A 21,774-nucleotide genomic window follows, 5' to 3' on the forward strand; every position below is an offset into this window, starting at 1 on the left:
CCAGGGGCTAAGGGAAATGGAGAATGAGGAGTGATTGTTAATGGGTATCAAGTTTCTCTTTGGGGTGATGAAAATGTTCTAAAATTGATAGTGGTAATTATTGCATAACTGTGAATATACTAAAAACCATTCAATTATGCCCTTTAAGACAGTAAATTGTATGGCATGTGAATAATATGATAAACCAGTTGTTTCTTTTTTGTTTGTTTTTGTTTTTGTTTTTTGAGATGGAGTTTCTCTCTTGTCGCCCAGGCTAGAGTGCAATGGCGAGATCTCAGCTCACTGCAACCTCTGCCTCCTGGGTTCAAGCGATTCTCCTGTCTCAGCCTCCCGAGTAGCTGGGATTACAGGCGCCCGCCACCACGCCTGGCTAATTTTTTTGTATTTTTTAGTAGAGACGGAGTTTCACTATGTTGGTCAGCCTGGTCTTGAACTCCTGACCTCAGGTGATCCAGCTGCCTCGGTCTCCCAAAGTGCTGGGATTACAGGCAAGAACCACCACACCCTGCCACCAGTTATTTTTTAAAAGGCAAAAAATCTATTCCACAAGTACATAGAGATTGTAAAATCAACTTTTAATGTTTGATTGAATTATATGGTCTGCTGGACTTGACAGATGCTCTTCAAAGCAAAATGACATTAGATTTAAGAAAACACCATTTCCAGATTTTTTTCTCAATAAGACAATATTTGAATATTTCTCGTGTGTGTGTGTGTGTGTGTGTGTGTGTGTGTGTGTGAAAGAGAGAGAGAGAGGACTGGGTTTATTAGGAGTGACAGTAGGCCAGCCTAAATATCATACTGCAAAGTAATTTAACTTAAAAACTGGAGACTTATGATGACACAGGCAGCTGGGAGGGATCAGGGGTGTGCTGGCAACATGAATATTAGTCACCAGTTTAAAACTTTCCAGCCTTAACTGCTAAGATTTAGGACATCCGAAGTCTTTACATTAAAGTCTTTATATTTATATAATATTAAATATCTCTTTCAGAAATCCCCATTACCCTCAAGGAAATTTTATAAATTTAGCAATTCACTCTAATACTAGATATACTAATATTTTATTTCCCAGGAAGACATACATACACAAAATCCAGGAAATAATTGTACCTTAAGATGAAGGTAATTAGGCTGGATTGAAATTTATGCAATTTGAAAATTATATGAAAGCAAAACTCACCTAAATTTTAAGATGTGAATGTCAGTGTGAATACCCTACTTCTGATATTACTTAATAAATTTTAACAGAATTTATATGCTCTTTCTTGTATTAAAAAAAGTTATGAAAATGCTAAAGCAGTTGCTTTTTCATCGATATGCTTCTCTATAATGAATCACATCACATCCCTTCTGTGACTAACAAATATTTCATTTTATAGACCACAATAATCACCTACAAAAAATAAAATTACCAACTGTCATGATTTTGTTTCCCAAAACTACTGGGGCAAACTACTGAATGCTAGAACTGTTTTCTTTCTAATCAGGGTATACAGCGCCCAAACCACAGCGGTCAACCACTGATAATACCACCACAAAATAACACCGGGTGTCCCCAAAGCCAGAGCTCTCTGTGGTTCCATCAAGTATGCCATCACCAAACTACAATGACAGGTCACGCAAGGTGAAAAAGCTCCCAAGGCTCAGGAAAGGACTGACAAAATACCAACTATCCTCAACGGGGTGGTGATGACATCGTCCCAACGTCCCGCTCCCTCCCTCCTTCCTTCCCAGAGCTATGCGGGGGCTTTCTGGAGACCCCCCCACCCGGAACCGGAAAAGCGACCATCTTCCCTAACCCCCCAGCCGGAAGTGGAGCGTAGCCAGCCGGAGCACTCACCCTGGAAGAACAAGACGCCCAGCAGAGGGAAGAGAGCGCAGCCACGGCTTCCAGCTGCTCCTCTCTGCTGCATCCCGGCAGCTCTTCAGATGCTTGCACACCTTGTTTACAGCTCCCAGTAACGACACAGGTAACACCGGAAGTGACGTCAGAGCAGGAGGCCGAGAGACAACTTAAATGGCGATCCGAAGTTACCATAGGAACCTGGCTTCTTTCCAGAACCACACCTGGTTTCACTGACCAGAGATTTATTAACTTTCAGGCGGGAGCTAAATGCTCTCTTTTGCTTGAAAATGAAGTAGGCTACGGACTTGGAATAATTACAATTTTGTTTTTATGGAATTCTGCAGAACTAAATAATTTTGATGCTCTCACTGCATGTCAGACATCGTTTTTACGTCTCGAGATTTAGTTGAAGGTTCTCAGAATACACTACCGTAAATTTAGAGTTCAGAAACAGCTGGGAGATCATACAGTATAGATAAATATATATTAGGTGCTTGTAGTGATATGTGCCACAAGCCTCATTGGTTGGTGTCCTTTTTAGTGTAGGTATTGCAGCCTCCAAAATTGGGTGTTTATTAAATTACTTTTGGTGGTGGCAATAATGATCAAATCATTACAGCCTGTATTAGAGGAAAAGAGGAACTGGGATTTGTGTGTCTTTGGTTGGAAAAGTAAGAAAGTTATGTTATCACAGTACTTGAAGTGAGATGGCGTCACATACTTCTGAAAAAGAGATGGTACAATAAGTGCACTGCTTTAATAATCAGTAAGCCTCTTCCCTGGAAATTGCCACATGTCAATGAAAGCAGGAGGAGAATAAAAGTATGCTTTCGTTTTGGGGAAGAATTAATAAGTTTCCATTTTTCAATTTCCATTCCTTTACTAGACTTGAAAGCCAGTAGTTTTCCCTATTAAAAGTGTAATGCAAAGTACTAAATAGAATCTTTGATACTTTTCTTTGAAAGAGCCCTCAAACTAAGTAGTGTTGTTATGCCCAATTCCCAGCTATCCAAAACAGTGTGAAAATTCTGTGGAAATCCTTATACTTCTGTTTACCCATTAGAAACTAACTGTATCCATTATTGACTTGCAGGTTGTCTCTACTAAGAAAACTTTTTGGTAAAGATCAAATACATATCCATCTGTTTTCCCTGCAATGTAGAACTTCTAGATATGTATATACACAAATTATATAATTGATAATTCTTTATTACTAAAGGTTTATTTACATAGTGTTTAAAGCATAATAAAAAATAAATTACAATACAAAAGTGCTCTTTAGGAAGGAGACACTAAACAACAGGCCCATATTACCCCTTGACTATTTAGCCAAGACATAAGCTACAAATTTTGCCGGAAAAACTGTCCATACATTTTTAACTACTTCTTCATTATTCTTATGGACCATCATCCAGGACATCTGTTTGAAGAAATATCCAGTTATAATATTTTCAAAGGTTAGAATTGTGAAGAAAAAATATAAAATGTGATTAAAGGATATATAGCCTTCAGATGTAATTTACAGTTTTAAAATTGCACTTTAAAACTTTGCTTTTTTAGACAGTACAAAAGGCAGAATGAGACAGATATGTAATGAATTTCAGAATTGAGGTTCATATGTAAATCATACAATTTTTTAAAAAATAGTATTGGAAAAATATCAAGGTCTATACATTTAAATACAGATAATCTGTTTGAAAATTCCAGTTTGTTAAAAGAAATAACATCTGCAGTCCAGTCGATTAAAAACTGAAAATATCAGTCTGTAAAGATTGATCTTGAGCCTAAACTTTTCGATGTTTTCTATCCTTTGAACAAATGCTTCTGTATTTTAAGCTTGTAACTTTTCTTTCAATAGCCCACTTACAAAGTTTGCTTTATCTACCAGTATGGGGGGAAAAAAGAATAAAGTTGGTTTTATTCCATTTCAAGTAGTTTTGGTATTTCTTTGCTCCATACCAAAGTCTTCCTCCCCCAAAATAAACAAGTGAATTAGAATTTAAAAAGAAAAAAGTTAATAATTTCTTCTAGTTCTCAGAGTTTTATATAAAACTGTACAAAATTATCATCATTTAGAGTTGATTTTTTTTCACCAGCCCTGAATTTTCAAACTTGTAATATGCTGTTTCACAATCTTTTTATTAAATTACTTAATGATTCCAGTCTGCAAATGAGCATAGATTTTGCTCTGTTGTTATAGATCATTGAATTGAGGGGGAAACATAGTAAGCTAAACTATCCGTCACTGCTCATGAAAGACCCACATTGTTGATTATTTTTCCCAGCACAGAAGAAAAGTGACAAGTGATTCATCCTGCAATGGCATCTGCCAATCTTTTCATATCTATGTAATCTTTTGTAGTTACTGTGTGATTTAGCGTTGTGCTATTGTAAATCTTGGATTAATTAACAAAACAACAAAAATCTATCACCTGGAATATTGAAAGAAATTCAATAAAACAAGATGTGTCTCATAGTTAAGGAGAGACATAAAAATAAAAATGTCATTTAACAGTTTGAATTTAGGATTTACTGTTAATCAGAAACACCGAGGAGGCTTAGCTCACCTTTTAATTGAGAATGTGGGAAGGAAAGAGAGTAAACACATTAACTTTAGTAGCAGAAGTGCTGCTAAAAGAAATACGTGAAAGGAAATGTAACAGACAAATTGGCTTTTATCCCCTTTGATACCAATATATGTGTATACAAGTCATAACACTGTAAGTAGTGTCTTAAGGGCAAAAATGTAGCTTCTTGTTTATAAAACCTAATGAGCACTTGAAAAAATTTACACTCTGAAATTAAATAAGACCTTAATAATGAGGCTGTGTATGACCGGTGATATGGAGGAGCACTGTGCTGGCTCCAGAGGGGTGTTGCTTGTCTAGAATCTGATATGCTGCAGAACTGGTTGGAAAACGGGTCACAACTGGAAAAGCCAAAGAAAAGTTTCCATTAACTTCAAGAAATACTAGGGTTCTTGTTCTTGGAAATCATCTCAGCTTCCTAAAACACAAAACAAAAATTTAAATGGATAATATATTTGAGAAGAGTACAATAGGAATACTTGGCATTATGAATTACATATATGTTATTAGAAGGAAAATATTCTGAGGGAAAGTATTCATATTCTCCCCCAATTTAATTTTTAAAAGAAGTTTCCTAATCCTTATTACATAATTTTCAGAGTTAGTATCCTTAAATCATGGCCTCTAAGTACCTTGCATGGACACTTGGATGACCCACAACTTGCTCACACACATACATTCCATATTCTCCCCACTTCTCACTCTCATTACAAACAAAATCAGACATATAGAAAAGTAGAGAACAGAGTATGTGGAATTTACCCATCCCTTAAATTCATTAATTCATTCTTTTCTTTTCTCCCCTCATCTCCCCCATCACCTAATTCTGAAGCCTTTTTTGTTTTATTTGCTTTTTTCCTATGCTTTTAAAGTATATTGCTGACATTTACCCCTAATACTCCAGGAAGCATTTTTCAAAATAGGTACATTTTCTTTATAACTGCAATACCATCACTATACCTAATACAAACTAACAATAATTCCCTAATATTATCCATATTTTAATATTTTCATATTCAAGACTTTCCCAATTGCCCCTCCAAGCTTGTTTTTACAACTAGCTTGTTCACACTATTATTCATCCGTTTGGGGATCACACATTGCACTTTGATTGTGTTCATCTCTTAAGTTTCTTTTGATCTAAAACATCTCCCGTATTTATTTTCCATGACCCCAAGTTGTTAGATAATCCCCTTAACTTTAAAAAGACAATAGCCGTTGGTTGGTAAAAACTCCCTGATGTTTTTTGGTTTTCTGGTTTTACAATACAATCATTTTTCTCCATATTCTATTTTATAAATCCTTGAGGTCTTTCACTGGAGCTTTAGCCTATAAAAATGTGACCCTCTTTGCAACTAATAACGGTCTATAAAAAATTTTCTCCCGTGTAACAGAGCCAGAGTTTTACAGGATAAAGTCATTAATATCAAGAACTTTCTTATGAGCGTAAAATTTAAGTTTCCATGTCCGGATTTATAACATCTAGAAATTAAATGTGTGGACCTATTTCAGAGAATGGGAGAAATTCTGAGCATATGAAAAATAAATTGGCCCGGCGCAGCGGCTCATGCCTGTAATCCCAACGCTTTGGGAGGCTGAGGCAGGTGGATCGCTTGAGCTCAGGTGAGACCAGCCTAGGCAACATGGCGAAACCCCGTCTCTACAAAAAGTACAAAAATTAGCTGGGTGTAGTGGCGCGCACCTGTGGTCCCAGCTACTTGGGAGGCTGAGGTAGGAGGATCACTTGACCTTGGGAGGGAGAAGTTGCAGTGACCTGAGATCGCACCACTACACTCTAGCCTGGGCAACAGGTTGAGACCCTGTCTCAAAAACAAAGACAAGAAAAATAAATTATCCTACTTTTTAAGCCTGATGAACCTGAAAACTGGAAAAATAAAATTATACACTACTAAAACTGGATTCATTTCATGTAGTTATTAGTGCCAATAACTAAATGAGAGGAGTTGAAATCAATTCCAAATAGTACAAAAGCTCTCCTGTAAAAACTGCCAGATATGTCTATTGAGTCACTCTCTTAATACCATAATTGGTTTACAATTAAAAAAAAAAGAATAAGCAGATACTAATCTTTTGATTTAAAAAAGATTTATTTACTTGTTGAATATTTATTAGTAGTAGTAGTAATAAATATAACCCCGAAGCCACAAATAACCTTAGGATTCTCTCAGCTTTAGTGGCAGTAGAGTCCAGCTTCTTAATCTTTTGCACAAAATACACTCAAGGAGGAGCTATCCATAAGACTAATAGAAGACTTTTGTCTCCCTGACCCAGCTCCTCTAATTTCATATGGGAAACACCTAACAGCCATAAAGTGATGATCTGGGAGTCCTCATTAGAGATGGGCTGGACATGTCAGAAAGCTGAAGAAGGAAATCAACCTATTTGTGAACCTTACCATCTAAAATTGTTAGTCTGTGTCTTCTAAATAAACGGGGACCTTTTTCTCTTGGTTGAGCCTTTCCTCTTCTTTTCTGTAACAAGCAGAAACCAAGTGTCAGGTGAACAAGACAAGAAGCAAGTAGGTAAATCCCACAGAAGCTTCAGGTAAGGTATTTTTCCCCCATATTTTTGGAAGAATTACATGCACTTGGGAGTAGATTGAAGTTTACACAGAGCTAAACTGGTGCCATCTAATTAATAATATTCACACCTCTGAACTTAGAGACTTTTCAGAATGTAAGGGAATACAGTTTGGGTTCTGATTCGGGAACTCCAGAGTTTTAAAGCAGACACCTTTATTTTACCATTAGTATCCCACCTCTAATTTATATTTGTTATTCAAAAAAAAAATAAAAAGTTTTGTGTTGACCTAAGTCATCTTTATTGGTTCTATTCAAACTAGAACCTCAGAGTTGGGTTTGTTAGGCTTCTTAAAATTAGTTCTGTTTGGCCAGGCGCAGTGGCTCACGCTGTAATCCCAACACTTTGGAAGGCCAAGGCAGGTACATCACTTGAGATCAGGAGTTCAAGACCAGCCTGACCAACATAGTGAAACCCCATCTCTACTAAAAATACAAAATTAGCTGGGCATGGTGGTACATGCCTGTAATCCCAGCTACTTGGGAAGCTGAGGCAAGAGAATCGCTTGAACCCAGGAGGCGGAGGTTGCAGTGAGCTGAGATCGTGCCATTGCACTCCAGCCTGGGCAACCAGAGTGAAAGTCTGTCTCAAAAAAAAAAAAAAGGTCTGTTTATTTCATTAAATATTTATTAAGGAAATGAGATAAATGGTGCTGGAACAACTAGATATCCACACGCAAAAGAGTGAATTTGGACTTCTGCCTCAGCCGTATACGAAAACAAACTCAAATCAAAGATCTAAATGTAAAAATTAAGACTATAAAACTCTTAGAAGAAAACATAGCCATAAATCTTCATGATCTTGGGGATTAGGCAGTGGTTTTTTAGATGAGACACAAAAGCACTAGCAGCAAAAGAGAAAAAATAAACCGGACTTCATCAAAATTTAACTTTTGTTCTTCAAAGAACACTAGGAAGAACATGAAAAGACAACCCACAGAATGGGAAAAAAATAATTGCAAGTTGTATATCTGATAAGGAACTAGTATCCCTTAAATAACTCTCACAGTTCAACAAGAATAAGTGAAATAATGTACCCCATATTAAAATGGGCAAACTCTGAATGTATGCATCTCCAAATAAGATATACAAATGGACAATAAGAACATGGGAAGATGCTCAACATCAAGTCATTAGAAAAATGTAAATCAAAACCCCAATGAGATACCACTTCATATCCACTAGATGGCTTCATATAGTTTGGGTATTTGTCCCCGCCCAAATCTCATGTTGAATTGTAATCTCCATTGCTAGAGGTGGGGCCTGGTGGAGGGTGTTTGGGTCATGGGAGCAGATCTCTCATGGCTTGGTGCTGTCTTCAATAGTGAGTGAGTTCTCACAAAATCTGGTCACATAAAACTATGTAGCACCTCCCCCCAACTCTCTCACTTTCTCCTGCTCTCACCATGCGAAATGCCTGCTCCCATTGTGCTTTCTGCCATCGGTAAAAGCTCCCTGAGGCCTCCTCAGGAGCCAACCAACATCGGCGCCCTGCTTGTACATCCACAGAACCGTGAGCCAATTAAATCTCTTTATAAATTACCCAGTCTTAGGGTTTTTTTATATAGCAACGCAAGAACGGCCTAATACACAGTTATGATAAAAAAAAAAAAAGACAATGAGTGTTGAGGAGGATGGGGAGAAACCAGAACCCTCATATATTGCTGACAGGAATGCAAAATAGTCCAGCTATTTAGAGACAGTCTGGCAATTCCTCCAAAAACTAAACAGAGTTACCATAAGACCCAACAGTTCCACTTTTAGGAGAATTAAAAACATATGATCTACACAAAAGCTTGTAAATGAATGTTTATAGCAGCATTAGTCACAATAGCCAACAAGTAGAAAAAACCTAAATGCCCATCAATTGAATGGACAAACAATATGTGGTATAGTCATACAATGGAATATTATGCAGTCATAAAAAGGAAAGAAATACTAATACATACTACAACAAGGATGAGCCTTGAAAGCATTATGCTAAGTGAAAGAAGCTGGGCATAAAAGACCACATATTGTATGATTCTATTTAAATGAAATGTCCAGAATAAGCAAATCCATAGAGACAGAAAGTAGATGAGTAGTTGTCAGGGGCTGGTAGGAGGGGATAATAGGGAGTGATAGCTAGGGATATGGGGTTTCTTTACGGGAGGGAGCTTAAAAAGGTTCTGTAATTAGTGATGATTGCTGCACAACTTTGTGAAAATGAAAAGGGTAAATTTTATGGTGGGTAAATTGTATCTCAATTTTAAAATACATATGATGAACACCTGCTATCAGCACAACAGACTTTCCTAAGCCCTGACTCATAGTGGCCCTGCTGACTGCCTAGCCCAGTGGTTTTTACAAATGTATGCTTCACTTTAAACATAAGGGATTTTTTAGAAAAGCTTTACATAGCAGATTTTTATAAAATCAATGCCCCCACATAGTAAAGAAATCCCATAAGGAAATATTTTGTAAAATTAAGAAAGCTTTTGTAAAGTTACTAGTTCATACCTAATTTATCTGTCCTGCAAATGTGAATTCTTTTATATAGGATTTACTTAAAGGGAAAAACATCTGTTCAGCAACTATTTAGCCCATTGCAAAATACCAAGAGTTGCCATAAGAGTGTTAGAACTTTCCCAGAACTGCCCAGCCTTACGATTTTATCTCCACCACTTTATGAGCTCTTTCGGCCCATCGCTTTTTCCGGTAATGCTGGAAGAGGACCACTACAATTACTATTATGATCATCAGTGCACAGGCAGAGCCAATGGCCAGAGCCAGGAAGTGGATCTCAGAGAAGCGTACTGTAAGGAGAAAAAGATTAAATTAGGATTCTAAAAAGAAGAGGACTACAGTGAAATCTAATGACATAATAGGGATGCATTTAATCAATAGATGGAACCTTCCTTTGTCCTACCTTTATGCATAAAATAATATATTACCTTGTAAATCCTACTAGCAATAGGAAAACCATACACATACTTTAATGGTTCTCAAAGTGTGGTCTTCGAAGTAACAGCAACAATATCACTTGAGAACATGGAAATCTTAGGCCCCACCCCAGACCTACTGAATTAGAAACACTAGAGGTGCGGCTGAGCAATCTGTGTTTTAACAGGTCCTCCAGGTGATTCTGATGCAGATTTGAAAACCACTGGGTGGGTTGAACTACTTATGGGGTAAGGTTTTTGCTAACCTCATCAAACATAGTGCCCAACCCATTTCTCCCTGACTTCTCACCACTTTCACTCAGTCAGTTATTTATTCAGATTTATTAAGGGCCTACTACATTCCTGGCACTGTGATAGAAATGCTGAGCCAAAAAAGACATCACCTTCAAGGAGCTCATGCCACTGAGAGGATAGGAAAGTAAATCAGAAGCTACAGTCTAGTGGATAAATGATGGAAAAGGGAAACCAGAGGGAAGGTCCCCTAAGACACACTAGAGTCTGTGAACCCTGGTTTTCTTGTCCTTTAGCTTTATTTCTGATTATACTTCCATAAGCCCTCAGAGCCAGAAAGGACATTAGAGAATGTCTAGCCCAGGATTCCCAGCCTTGACTCCATGAAGGAGGATGGGGAAGAAGATGGAAGGTAGTCTGCAAGCCCACAGAATCCATGTCTCATTTTGTATGTCTCCACTGTTTTGTGGGAAGCGGGGCCATGGCTTTTATTTGATTCTCAAAGAATAATTACCCACATATGTTTAAGAACCACTGATTTTTTGTTTGTTTAACCTGTTCATTGTGCAGATGAAGAAACTGAGGTCCAAAACCATTACATTATTTCTTTCAATACTCAAATGACTTCTGCAAGGTCACACAGCCCTCTATTGGTGAGGTGTTGAGAAATGGTTTTAAACTGTACTATGAATGAAAGGAAATCGTACCACTGCACAGGCTTATATGTTTGGGGTAGTGTTGGTTAAGAGCACACACCAGAGAGCACTAGGTTGAAATACTTAGCTGTGTGATTTGAAGTAATTAACTTCTTTGAGCCTCAGTTTCCTCATGTATAAACAGAGATAATGATATTCATTTCTTGAGTTCTTAATAAAAAATAAAATAATTCATGTAAGTTGTTCCTTGCTGTGCCTGTACAAAATAAACACTGAATGTATGGTAGCTGTTAAGTACAATTCAGAGGTTGGGACATATTCACATTTATTATCTCATTTTATCCTCACCATGATCCTCACTGTGTTATTCTCACTTTGCAGATGAGGAAAATAAGACTTATTGATAGCTGGCAAATGGTAGCAATGACTCAAACCCAGATCTACAACTCATAAGTTTCATGTACTTTGCTCTTTGTTGCTTGGCATGGTTTTCCAGATTGTCCTTTATAGGGAGGCAGACAATACAATGCACCAATTTAGAGCACAGTTTTAGATTCAAAGTTGATTGGGTTTGAGTCCTAAGTTACTCCATTTATCAGCTACGTGACTCAGGGCAAATGACTTAACCTCTGTGAGCCTTGTTTCCTCATTGGCAAGATGGGAGGCATTAAATGCACAATAAACTGATGAGATATGTAAAGATTAAATAAAATGTGTCATGTAAAGCCCCTGACATTTGGGAAGTACTCAGTAAGTGTTAGCTCCCATCATTAGTACCTGCCTCCTAGAGTGGTGTGGGGATTCAGTGAGATAGTGTATGTCATGCACTTTTGACGGTGCCTAGCATTAGAGTAGGTACTCAATAAGTATCTCGAATAAATGAGTGAGTGAACAGACCTGTTGTAAGCCTTTCATCAAAGAATTGCTCCCTCTCCCTTTCACAATCTCAATGCCATTTTTGTAATGGATTCTCTGAGTTCCTTTGCTTTACTTTCTGTTTCTTTCCACAGCCAAACAAAGCCTTTCTCTTTTTACCCCAGAACTCTTCGGTCTCCCTCTGAGGCTCCCAGTTCTGAAGGGCTAGTCCCTCTCTCTATCCATCACAAAAGATTGTCCCTCTCTCTCAGCCTTAACAAAGATTGCCCCTTTCTTTTCTACAAGCTCTCATCCTTTCCAAAATCACTGTTCCCTGCATAACCTACCAGTGTGCACGACGCTGAGCCGGATCTCCCCTATCACCCCATCAACATCAGGTGGGTTCTTCACCTGGCAGGTGTATGTCCCATTGTCGTCGAACTGCAGTTTCCAGAGAAGGATGGAGGCATCGTACCGCTCAGGATTCCCATCCCAAGACACCCGGTCCTTAAACCGCCCACTCATGGGTTGGAAGGGATCTATGTGGTAGTAGAATACCTAGAGAGGGGAAATGGCAAAAGGTCTTCTTACTCAGCACCCAGGCAAGGAGGCCAAGATGGTGGGAGCAGAAGTGAAACACCAGCAAACCCAACTGTCCTGTCTGCGACTCTGTCACTTGCTTTCCCCTTCAACGGCCTCTCAGTCTCTGTCCCAAGAATTGTTTCCAAGCTTAACTTTGTGCTTGCTGCTAAGAAAAATACTGGAAGGGAAAGGAGAAATGGACTGGCTTATTATTTCCCTAAACAAGAGTACCCTGGAAAATGATGATAATCTACTTACAAACTGCTCAGGTCCCCCGTCTAGAGGACGAAAATTCCAGGTCACTGTTAGAGCATCGCCCACAGGGGCAAAGCTGGAGAAAGTGCATTTTAACCGAGCATCTGTCCCATTAACTGCCTCCAGCACCCGGGAGGTATAAATTTCCACAGCTGCTATAGGCCAAAGAGCTGCAATGAAAAAGAAGAAAAAGAAGGGTTAACAGGGGATATAGTATTGTGAGAACTTCTGACACTTCCAAAATAAATATCTGAGTAGGACTTAAAGTAAAGTGAAACTGAGATGCCCCATCTCCCAAACTTACTTCACCCAGAATCTACATACTCCTACCTGTATGCAGCCTGGACCCTCCCATTCCATGTGACAACTAAACTACCACACAGCAAGCCTTCGTAGTGCTTTTACTTTCTCCACAGCATGATAGCCTCGCCTCGTGGTACGACTTCAAAACTGTTATAACAAACTACAAACATCCGCAAATAGAATCGAAAGCATAAATAAAAAATTAAAATGAATCATAACATTGATTAGACATTACATTATGTATTAAGGTTAAGCATTATGTGTTGTATGTAAAGTGGTCTAGCAGGTAAGTTTTCCAGATGAGTCCTTATGTGGATTTCGTACTGTTACTAGTCTATTACAGAAACTGAATTAATCAACTCCAGACAGCTTATGTTTGCCTGCACCCCTAGAACCTTTGTACCACGTGGCATTTTTTTAACCTTGATATTTACATTTAGAATGTGTGTGTTGGGGCACTTTCAAAATCACAGTAGGTCTCTCTCTAACAATCTCCACTTTCCTGGTGTTGCTGAGAGTCACAGACAAGACCCACACACAGAAATCCAAATGCCAAGTCCTGCCAGCAGTGGGAGGTTGAGAACAGCCACACACAAAAAAATGGCATGTAACCTGAGATTAGAAAGCCCTCTCTGTGCCTGAATCACTGGCAGCTGAACACACCTAAACCTGTTTGTCCGAGAGCAGTTCTCCAAAAACAGTCCACCAACTTTGGTTTCAGTAAAACCCAAAGTAAAACAAACTGTATCTGTGGCTCAGGCTCCCAAACAAAAGTCTTGCAACTTCTAAGACAATTAGCTAACTTTATAGAGTGAGCAGTGAAGGAGGAAACGCTGAGAGAAGCCCGCCGGCTCTTACCTGTGAGCTGTATGCCAAGGAGAAGAAGCACCGCACGAGTAGAGCTCTTGCCATACATGAGGGAAACCCAGCCTTGGCCCCAGAGACCAGACCGGGCAGACCGAGGGCTCCAACACCCTGCCAAGGCCACTCCGGGAGGAGCAAGCACCGCGTTTTCCCAGAGAGAGGAGTTTGAGTTGAGTTCCTCACCTGTGCCTATGACTCAGCCCGCTCTGCCTGTGCACTTTTCTGAAATGAAAGGTGGGGCCTCAGCTCCCAATGCCCTCCTTCCTTTCCTCTCTCCCGCCCTCTACACGAACGAGCATGAGCACGTCTGCACAAAGGTCCCAAACTCCCGCAGTCCTCTCTTTACTTTCAGTTAATCTGACTGGGCTCTGGCCTCTAGATGGCCTCGGAAACAGCCAGAGGAGGTGGTGCCAGTCTGAAATGTCCCAGACTGTTATGGGTTTGGCCCCCACACGCCCTTTTAAAACAGGCTTTAGGCTTGCCTGGGAAGTGAATGTTGAAACTGTCCTGCAGTGATTCCACTTCTCAAAGCACCACCCCAGGGCCACATTCACCTGGGACTGGATTCGATACAATTTCAAAACAGGAGTCGGAATTCCTTAGGACCCTCTGTGGACAAAAAGCTGATACCCTTGTTACCACAAGGATTCCTGCACTTCTAGTTTGTAGCTTTCCAGGAGACCTGGCAGAAACAAACCAAATCAAATCTCCACGCTTAACAATCCTTTACCTTTGAAGAATTTAAAAACAAATCAGGACACCATCCCTGCTAATTCACCCTGCCATCCAAGTGCAATCTACAAAGTGCTCTCCTGCTGATTGTTTCATCTCCATAACGCCCCTGTGAAGCATTCCCATTCTACCAGCGAGGACGCTAAGAACCCGAGGAAGGTAAATGATTTGCCCAAGGTTGCACAGCTACCATGTGGCAAAACCATAACTTTTCTTAAAAATCTAGTGTTCTTTCCACCAAATAACAGCTAATATGAACAATCAGACATGGGGCTCTCAAGGAAAAGGTTTTCATGATAACTTTGTTGTGCCTCGGATTTCATCTGTCATTTTTTGAATAGCTAAATGACTGAGAAGTCTAAAGAGCTGAGGAATCTAAACGAGAAAAGATGCCTCCTTGTCTGGAAAGAGGGTGGGTCATCGTTACAGATTAATGAAGTGGCACAGAAACATCGGTAGGAGGGGTATGAAGATTACACATGCAGTTAAGAAGTAGGCTGGGCTGGGAATCTAACCCTGAAAATAGACAGATTGCGTTTATCCCTGGATTCGCAGTCTAGAAACTCTTCAGTCACTCATAAAATCTTCTAGCTGAATCCAGAGCAGTAAGGGTGGCAGGAACAAGAGAAGGCGGCAGCCTGAGTAGAAAAAAATAAAACATCATAAAGAGGGAAGAAAAGAGAAAATTCTACCAAAAGAGAGGAGAATGCAGAAGTGCAGAAAACAGAAAGCAACAGGAGAAAGATGACATGGGCATGGAGCAAAAACAGGTAGACAACCACAAAAATCCATTGTGTTGGAACTCAGAAAACAAAGGTGGCCCCAAATGCAGACCAGCTGTGTGCTAGTGAAAATCTGTTGCATGGTGAGAGTTTCTGAAAACTGTGTGGCGTCTTTGTCAGATTCTAGTTCAGAAAGGGACCTAAAATCAGTCTGCTGGGGGAACCTTTCAGATGTTGGTGAGGAAGGATAAGATACAGCCTTTCTGGTATGTAGGTCAGAAGAGTTCAGCTCCAGGACCCTGAAAGAAAAAGAGTTAAGGAAACTTGATCTTGGTTGGCTTCCAACTTTGCAGGGAAATACAGCTACAGAGGAAGGAGAGGTAGAGCCAGGATTTTGAAGTCTACAGCAAATTGCAAAAACTGGTGAGAGGTAGAGTTACCAAAGAGCTCAGGGATGCAGTGAAAAGCAACAGGAGAAGAATCAGGGCAGGAAGAACTGAACAAACTGCCTGTTGTCAGGAGCAGAAATCCCTCCCCCAGGTAGCCAAACACCCATGAGCTGGCTGCCAGCCTTGCTCTGAGGGGCAGGAGTTATCCAGATCCCACTTCTCAGCTGAGTTCAAGTTCCTGGCTTAGTGCCTGGCAACGCCCAATTCCTTCCAGTTAGCAGGAGTGGCTCCACAGTCAACCACTTCACCTCGCTGGGCAAGGAAGAGGCCAAGGGTAGAAGGTTAAGAAGAGAAAATGCTAAATAAAAAGGATGTTTGCCCCTCACAGTTTTCTGGACACCAGTCAGCAGGACTTAGACCAAAACTGCAGGCATCTACATAAGGCCTAAGTTATGTTTGTGCCCAGGCAAATGGAAGGAAAGGAAGAGGAGTTCTGGAAATTGAAAAGAAGAAAAGTAAAGTTTTCAGAGACACCATTTTCTTTCTAAACTTTTCCAGAGAAAGATCCTAATTGTCATTTAAAATTGTGACATACCAATAGTTTTTGAAAGAATCTCATCTGTCCCATCCATCTACACATTTCCCAAAAAATGATTTCTAGTGAGTATCTAGACCTTAGCCAGCAGGAGACTCACTGGGGGCTCAGGAGACAGAAGGGACAATGGGCCTGTATCAATATTTGTAAAAGTTGTCTTTCTCAACCTCCTAGGCAAAAATCTTTTTTTCACCTAAGGTGAAATTAGCATTCTGTGAAGCAAGGAAAACAAATAATTTAGCTCTTAGGGTCATCAAATAAAGCATTCGTTTACTCAAAAGTGTCTGTTCATATGTTTTTACTAGAAAAAAATCAGACATACATAGAATATTTCTACCTGGGAGGAAATAATATAAGATAGGAAGGTGAAGTAAACAAATAATTACCACTTTCTTGATTTTTAAATTCAATCCTTAAAGGATGAATAGGAATTCTGGAAAGAGGATAAACAAAGTCCTTCCCATTGGAACAAATGGGTGGGAATGTGGTACCCACAGGGACTAGCATGCAATTCCTCAAACCTGGAGCACAGAGAGGAGTGGCAGGCCAGGTGAGAGGCTAGGTCCACCTGGGCAGTGCCCTCATCCACCATCCTAAGGAGTGTGGACTTGATCCTAACAAATATACCCATTGGGGATGGCTAATATGTGACCCGAGAAGAGCATCCCTAGAAGTAGAATTACTTTGGTATTTCCCAGAACCATTAAAAACAAGAAGGAAAGTCTTGGGACACCAACCACCACTTACTCTCCTGGCTTTCGTTTGGGCTCCTGGCTTATGAGCCAGAATGAAAGTGTAGACCTAACATCTGTTTTCCAAAGACTCAGGGACTCCCAGCCTTCCCCAACCAACAACTCCAATCTCTAGCATCCTTTGTCAAAACTTCCCCGGGTTTAGGGAGCTTTTCAAAGATGAGAGAGGGAGGCTAGGCTGTCAAGAGTCCTAGATGAGGGGTGGGCTCTTAGCCCAAAGGAATAGTTGTGTTCCCTGTGGCCCTCCTTCTTGCCTGAAGTTTCCTAGAGATATTCCAAAACAGGTCTGGGCCTGAAACTGAGCCTCTATGAGTTTAGAAAAATCGTGGGAGGGAACGCTTTCCTGCCCCACCTCATTACAGCTGATATGCACCTCTCCAATAAGCCTCAGGCTCCTCTGGTAATTATAGAGGACAGGCACCATGCCCTTATTAACCAGCCCAAAGAAGAGACTCTGAAGTGGTTTAACGCTTCACTTATTCTCAAGGGAAGCTACATAGATTGTGGAGGGCTAGAGAGATGGGGCATTTTTGAAGATAGCTTTAAGGAACCTCTCGGGAGGATAAAGGGACCTTGATAAATGAATTTATCTACCTCCCTGTTAACCATGCACACCACATCTAAATGGTGGTGAGAATTTACATTATATTGTGTTTATTGATGAACACTGCATCTTTTATTATTGTTCCAGTTATCTCTTGTTAAAATTGGTTACCATGACCAATTTTTTATTCTTAGGAAGTTAATTAATTTCCTGAGAAAAGAAATAGCCACTTTTTTTTTTTTTTTTTTTTTTGCTACTATATTCTAAGAGGCATGAGGTATAGGAGCTAGAGTCCAACCTGCCTAGATCCAGATCCAAGCTCAGCTGCTTACTAGCTGTGTGACCTTGGGCAGTTATTTAACTCTCTGTGCCTCAGTTATCTCACATGTAAAATGGGAACAGTAACATTTACCCCATAGTCTGGATGTAAGAATCAAGTGAAATACATTAACTAAAGCTCTATGCTCAGCACCCACACAAAACATTCAGTAAATTTTAGTTGTTTGTGGCTATACTTAGTTAAGATGTTTGGGAAAAGGACTGGCAGTTTCTTATGAAACTAAACACTCAGCCACCCTGGCAATTCCACTCCAAGATGAATGAAATTATATATACAGAAAGATATTTGTAGGAGAATAATCATGGAAGCTTTATTCATAATAGCCCAAAACTGGAACAGCCCAGGGATCCATCAACAGAAAAATAGATCCTCTGTAGAATATTCATATCGTGAATCCTACTCAGCAATTAAAAGGAACAAATCACTGATACATATCACCACGATGAACCTCAAAAGTAAGTTGAACAAATTAGCCAGACACAAACAGTATAAACTCTTTGATTCCATTTATATGAAGTTCTAGAACAGGCAAAACTACCTTGTCATGAAAAAAGTATAAAAGTAGTGTTTGCCCCTGGGGGAATGGGGGCAGGGATTGACTAGAGGGGCATGAGAGAACTTTCTAGAGTGATATTAATGTTCTTCATCTTGACAAGGGTTTGAGTTACGTGCTTGCCAAAACCCTTTGAATGGTATACTCTTAAGACTTGTACATTTAATTGAATGTAAGTTTTACTTCAGTAAATTTTTAAAAGAATTGTAAACAAATTCTAAACTCTCATTAATGCTGAAGTATTTATGGGGAAGCATCCTGATGTCTGCAATTTAATTTAAAAATGCATCAAAAATAAGATGCATTGATAAATGGATGGATGGAAGGAAGGAAGAATGGGTGGGTGGGCGGATGGATGGATGGATGGATGGATGGATGGATGGATAGATATGTGATCAAGTATAGTAAAATGTCAATTGAAGAACCTAGGTGGGATACACAGGTATTTACTGTATAATTCTTTAAACTTTTCTACATGTTAGAAATTTTTCATAATAAAATGTTAAGGGGAAATTTGCTCCCACATTCACCACGTTTCTTCAGCATTAAGTAAATGACAACACAAATTCAGTAATAAAGCATAGGAGGTTCATTACATTATATCATTCTAATTTAGACATACCTTAGAATACTGGTAGATTTTAACAAATAAAAATTACCATTAATAATTTTAAATTACTATTTATCAAGTGCCTACCATGTACCCAGCACTGTGGTAGGCATATTACATATATTAGTTCTGATCTCCATAACTGCAAGACGATACATAGATATCTCCATTTTATAGATAAGGAATTGAGACTCAGAGAGATTGATTCATTCTAATACCTGTTGAGCCCTGTTGCTAGAAATTGTGCTAGATGCCAAACAAGACATTACTGTGTACCCTCAAGTTGCTAACTATATCTTAGGAAACACAGTCAAATAAGTAGACAATTACAATGCAATGTGACAAATGAGTTGTGATCAGAGAAACACAGAAGCCAGGGTCCTTCCGCCAGCCTTGGAGGCCTTGGGAAGGCTTCCCAAAACAGGAACCATCCAGTGTAGCTGGCTAGCAGCTACAGGCTCTAGGGTCAGAGAAACATGGGTGTGAATCAAAGGTCTACATCATTTATTCATTCATTCATTTAAGAAACACGTTTTGGGTACCTATGACACGCCAGGCATTTTCCTGGGCACACAAGGAATAAAGTAGTGAACAAAGGGACAAGGGGTGGTCAGGGAAGACCTCTCTGATAAGATGAAACTTAAGAAACATCTGAATGAAGTGAGGTAGTGAACCACGTGGATCAGGAGGAAGGACATTCCGGGCAGAGGAAACAGTACAGGGCCTGAGGCTCCCAGGAGCATGTGTGTAGTATGGACCAGTGTGGCTGGAGAAGAGTGAAGGGGCAGTGGCGAGGGGCTAAGGAGGGAGGGGTACAAGGCAGACCAGACCACCAGGGGTACAGGGCAGCATTAAAGGGTTATGAAAGACAATCTCTGGAAAGGGAGAAAATATTTCATATTTGCAAATCACATTTCTGCTAAAGGATTAATATTCAGAATACATAAAGAATTCCTGCAACTCAATAACAACAACAGCAACCAAACAACCCCATTAAAAAATGGGCAAAGGACTGGAATAGACATTTCTTCAAAAAGATATAAATGGCCAGTAGGCACAGGAGAAAATACTGAACATCACTAGACATTAGGAAAATATAAATCAAAACCTCAATCCATTAGGATGCTATTATCACATCCACTAGGATAACTATTACCAAAAAAAAGAGAGAGAAAATAAGTGTTGGCAAGAATGTGGAGAAATTGGAATCTTTGTGTGTTGCTGGTGGGAATATAAAAGAGTGCAGTCACTGTGAAAATTAGTATTACAGTTCCTAAAAAATTAAACATAGAATTACCATATGACCCAGAATTCCACTTCTGGCATGTACCCAAAAGAATTAAAAGTAAGTACTCAAACAGATAGCTGGACACCGACATTCAAAGCAGCATTAATCACAATAGCCAAAAGATGAAAATAACTCAAATGTCCATCAGAGTAAGAATGGATAAACAAAATGTGACATATACATACAATGCAATATTTTCAGCCTTACAAAGAATAAAATTTTGACACGTATTTCAACATGGATGAATTCTGAAGGCATTATGCTAAGTGAAATAAGCCAGTCACAAAAGGACAGATACTGAATGATTCTACTTATATGGGAGCATCAAGAATAATCAAACCCATAGAGACAGAAAGTAGAATGGTGGTCGCCAGGGGCTGGGGGAAGAGGGAAATGGGGAGTTATTGTTCGATGGGTACAGAGTTTCCATTTGGGGAGATGTAAAAGCTCTGGAGATAGACGGTAATAATGGTTGCACAAGAATGTGAACGGACTTAATGCCACTGAACTGAACACTTAAAAGTAGTTAAAATGGTAAATTTTTTGTTATGTATTTTTGCTACAATACAAAAGAAAAAGAAAGGTTATGAAATGAAAAGTAAAATTATCTGACTCACGTTTAAAATGATCACTCTGACTTCTGTGTGGGTATCTGGATTTCAGTCTCTTCAACCATTCAATGAGGATAATGAGGCCTTCCTCATGGGGCGGTTGTGAGGATTGAATAAGATAGTGCAAATAAATCACTTAGCACATAATGGCACTCAATTAACATTATCTATTATTGCAATTACTATTATAATTCTTCAATTCTGAAGATACATACAAGGTAGGCAATGGGAGGTGGCATTTGAGAGGTGAGCCCAGGTAGGGGCAAAAGTAGGTACAAAGCCCAAGGAAAAAGAGAAAACATGGCCTTTTTGGCAATTAAAAAACTTGAGTGTGAGTGGAGAGAAAAGGGCAAAAAGAAAAGTGAATGACCCTCAGAGACGAGGCTGAAAATCTAATCAGGGGCCAGACCCAAGAGGCCCTTGATAAGAGTTAAGGAGTTAGGGCTTTATCCTGAGGCCAATGAGGAAACATTGAAACTGTTTAAGCCGAAAGTGATTTGATCAGATTTGGGAATTTGACAGATCGCTCAGTTACAGTATGGAGAAAGGCACTGGAGAGGAATAAGGCCAAGCAAGAGGCTTCCAGGAACCCAGGCAAGAGATTATTTGACCTGAGCTGAAATGGTGGCAGAGGGAATTGAGAGAAGTTAAGAGTTTGAGAGCTATCAAGGAGATGGAAAGGAAGGGGATTGGTACATGATTAAAAGTGGACAGAAGGGATATTAAGTATTGGAGGATAATTCTCGAATTTCGAACCTAGGTAACTGGGTGGAAGGTGACTGCCTTTCTCTGAAACAGAGAAGATGAAGACTTGTTGCATTTGATGTTTCTATGGGACAGCCAAGCAGAGATGTTTAGTACAGCACTATTAAATAAAGTTTATGGGAGCCCATTGTTTTGGACTAGCCTCCTG

At 39.6% G+C, this 21,774-nt stretch overlaps 3 protein-coding genes across 5 annotated transcripts in view; 1 reads left to right on the plus strand and 2 right to left on the minus strand.

Annotated features, from left to right (window-relative positions):
- The window catches only part of MPZL3 (myelin protein zero like 3), a 26,715-nt gene extending 23,662 nt beyond the window's left edge, over window positions 1-3,053 (minus strand). For both annotated transcript variants that reach the window (XM_063784565.1, XM_003313333.6), the window contains exon 1: window positions 1,844-3,053. In XM_063784565.1, the coding sequence (XP_063640635.1) occupies window positions 1,844-1,916 (73 nt within the window). In that variant the 5' untranslated portion in view covers window positions 1,917-3,053. The remainder of the gene's footprint in view (window positions 1-1,843) is intronic.
- The window catches only part of CD3E (CD3 epsilon subunit of T-cell receptor complex), a 541,795-nt gene that overhangs the window by 476,086 nt on the left and 43,935 nt on the right, over window positions 1-21,774 (plus strand). The window lies entirely within an intron of this gene.
- On the minus strand, window positions 3,053-13,921 carry MPZL2 (myelin protein zero like 2). Of its 2 annotated transcripts, none has more exons than XM_054662730.2 (6): window positions 13,720-13,915; window positions 12,562-12,728; window positions 12,069-12,279; window positions 9,685-9,832; window positions 6,854-6,929; window positions 3,053-4,855 (listed from the first exon to the last, which is right to left on the minus strand). In XM_054662730.2, exons 1-5 carry the CDS (start codon window positions 13,775-13,777, stop codon window positions 6,866-6,868), a joined length of 648 nt encoding a protein of 215 aa, XP_054518705.2. In that variant the 5' UTR covers window positions 13,778-13,915; the 3' UTR covers window positions 3,053-4,855; window positions 6,854-6,865. The 2 variants fall into 2 exon arrangements, with proteins under 2 accessions (XP_054518705.2, XP_054518706.2); XM_054662731.2 differs by having other exon boundaries at window positions 4,691-4,778; window positions 13,720-13,921.

This window comes from Pan troglodytes, chromosome 9, assembly GCF_028858775.2.
Source record: "Pan troglodytes isolate AG18354 chromosome 9, NHGRI_mPanTro3-v2.0_pri, whole genome shotgun sequence".
NCBI classification, from domain to species: Eukaryota; Metazoa; Chordata; class Mammalia; order Primates; family Hominidae; genus Pan; species Pan troglodytes.